Source organism: Cebus imitator, unplaced genomic scaffold, assembly GCF_001604975.1.
Source record: "Cebus imitator isolate Cc_AM_T3 unplaced genomic scaffold, Cebus_imitator-1.0 Scaffold4619, whole genome shotgun sequence".
NCBI classification, from domain to species: domain Eukaryota; kingdom Metazoa; phylum Chordata; class Mammalia; order Primates; family Cebidae; genus Cebus; species Cebus imitator.
The window spans coordinates 1-1368 of NW_016111934.1; the positions used below are offsets into that span (position 1 = coordinate 1).

General features: G+C 53.3%; 1 protein-coding gene across 1 annotated transcript; it reads left to right on the forward strand.

Moving 5' to 3' along the window:
• Positions 1-3: 3 nt before the first annotated feature.
• LOC108299298 (E3 ubiquitin-protein ligase RNF4) lies at positions 4-1368 on the forward strand (the record flags this gene model as incomplete). Its single annotated transcript, XM_017521588.1, has 3 exons — positions 4-94; positions 604-652; positions 1176-1368. Coding segments are annotated over 3 exons (290 nt in total), but the record flags the coding sequence as incomplete, so codon positions are not given.

A 1368-nucleotide genomic window follows, 5' to 3' on the forward strand; every position in this document is an offset into this window, starting at 1 on the left:
GCAGTGACGATGAAGAGCTGTCCAGGGACAGAGACGTGTATGTGACTACCCACACTCCCAGAAACACCAGGGACGAGGGCGCTGCAGGCCTCAGGTACCGACATGCCCCCAGCTCTGCTGCCGCCATGCTAGGGTGTGGGGCCAGGGCAGAGAAATACTTCTCAGCAAATCTGTGAGCCCTTGGCCCTGGAAGGGCTTGGTGAAGCTTCTGTCCAGCATCTGGATACAGTTGGAACTGGGTCTGGAACTGAGTGCAGTTGTTCCCACTGTAACCAGAATATGTGAGCACTAACAGGTGGGCACAAACAGTCCCAGTGGCCCCAGACAGGGATCCTGGGGCTGGTGGGGACCCAGGGGAGGGCAGGGTGGCTGAGGTTATCTGTACCTTCTCTTGTTCCCCTTTCTCATGTTCACCCTGCCACATACCCTTGAGGCAGTTGGCTTGCCCGAAAGTCTCGTGGGTGCCTATGCTAAAGCAGAGTCAGAGGAGGCCAGGGGCGGGACTCTTGCAGGGGATACGGACACTTACATGAAGGCCACTTGTGGGGTATAATGAAATGTTTGCGTTTACTGAGAAACTAATGTGAAGCACTGTGATCTTAGGCCCTCTGGTACTGTCAGTTGTCCTATCTGCATGGATGGATACTCAGAGGTAAGTAAGCCAGGCTGGATCTTCCTTGCTTCTGGTTTCTAAACTTCAGTGAAAGAACTGGGTGAGACAGGATCTTCTGCTTTGGTGAAATTTGACACCTCTACTTGCAGTCATGCCTGGTCCATCCCTTGCTGCACATCTGTCTGTGAGGGGAGAATGTGCCAGTTTCTCCTTGGACCCTGCAACTTCACCTTCCCCTGTATGCCCTGAGCTTCCAGGTGTAAATGCATCCTCTTTTCGCGTCCCCCATTCTGGCTCTAACTGGAAGCTGCTAGTGTTTACTGGGGTCCCTCATAACCCTCTTGGGCTGCCACACTGCTGAGATGCCGCAGCCCCTGCCTCCTGCTCTCCAGCTCCAGGTACAGTTAGCTCTCCAGAGCCCCTCCCTGTTGCTGCTGCAGCCTGGCTCGCTCTTCCCTCTAATTGGTCATCTTAGGCATAGACAGGGGTGGGATTCTCTGGGGACAGTGGCTGCTCTGGGACAAGGGCAAACTCAGAGGCTCTTCTTTTTAATGCCTTCTAGATTGTGCAGAATGGACGTCTCATCGTTTCCACAGAATGTGGCCATGTCTTCTGTAGCCAGTGCCTCCGTGATTCCCTGAGGAATGCTAATACTTGCCCAACTTGTAGGAAAAAGATCAACCACAAACGGTACCACCCCATTTATATATGAAGTATTCAGAGCTGCTCAGAGAGACGGATGGACAGACAGACAG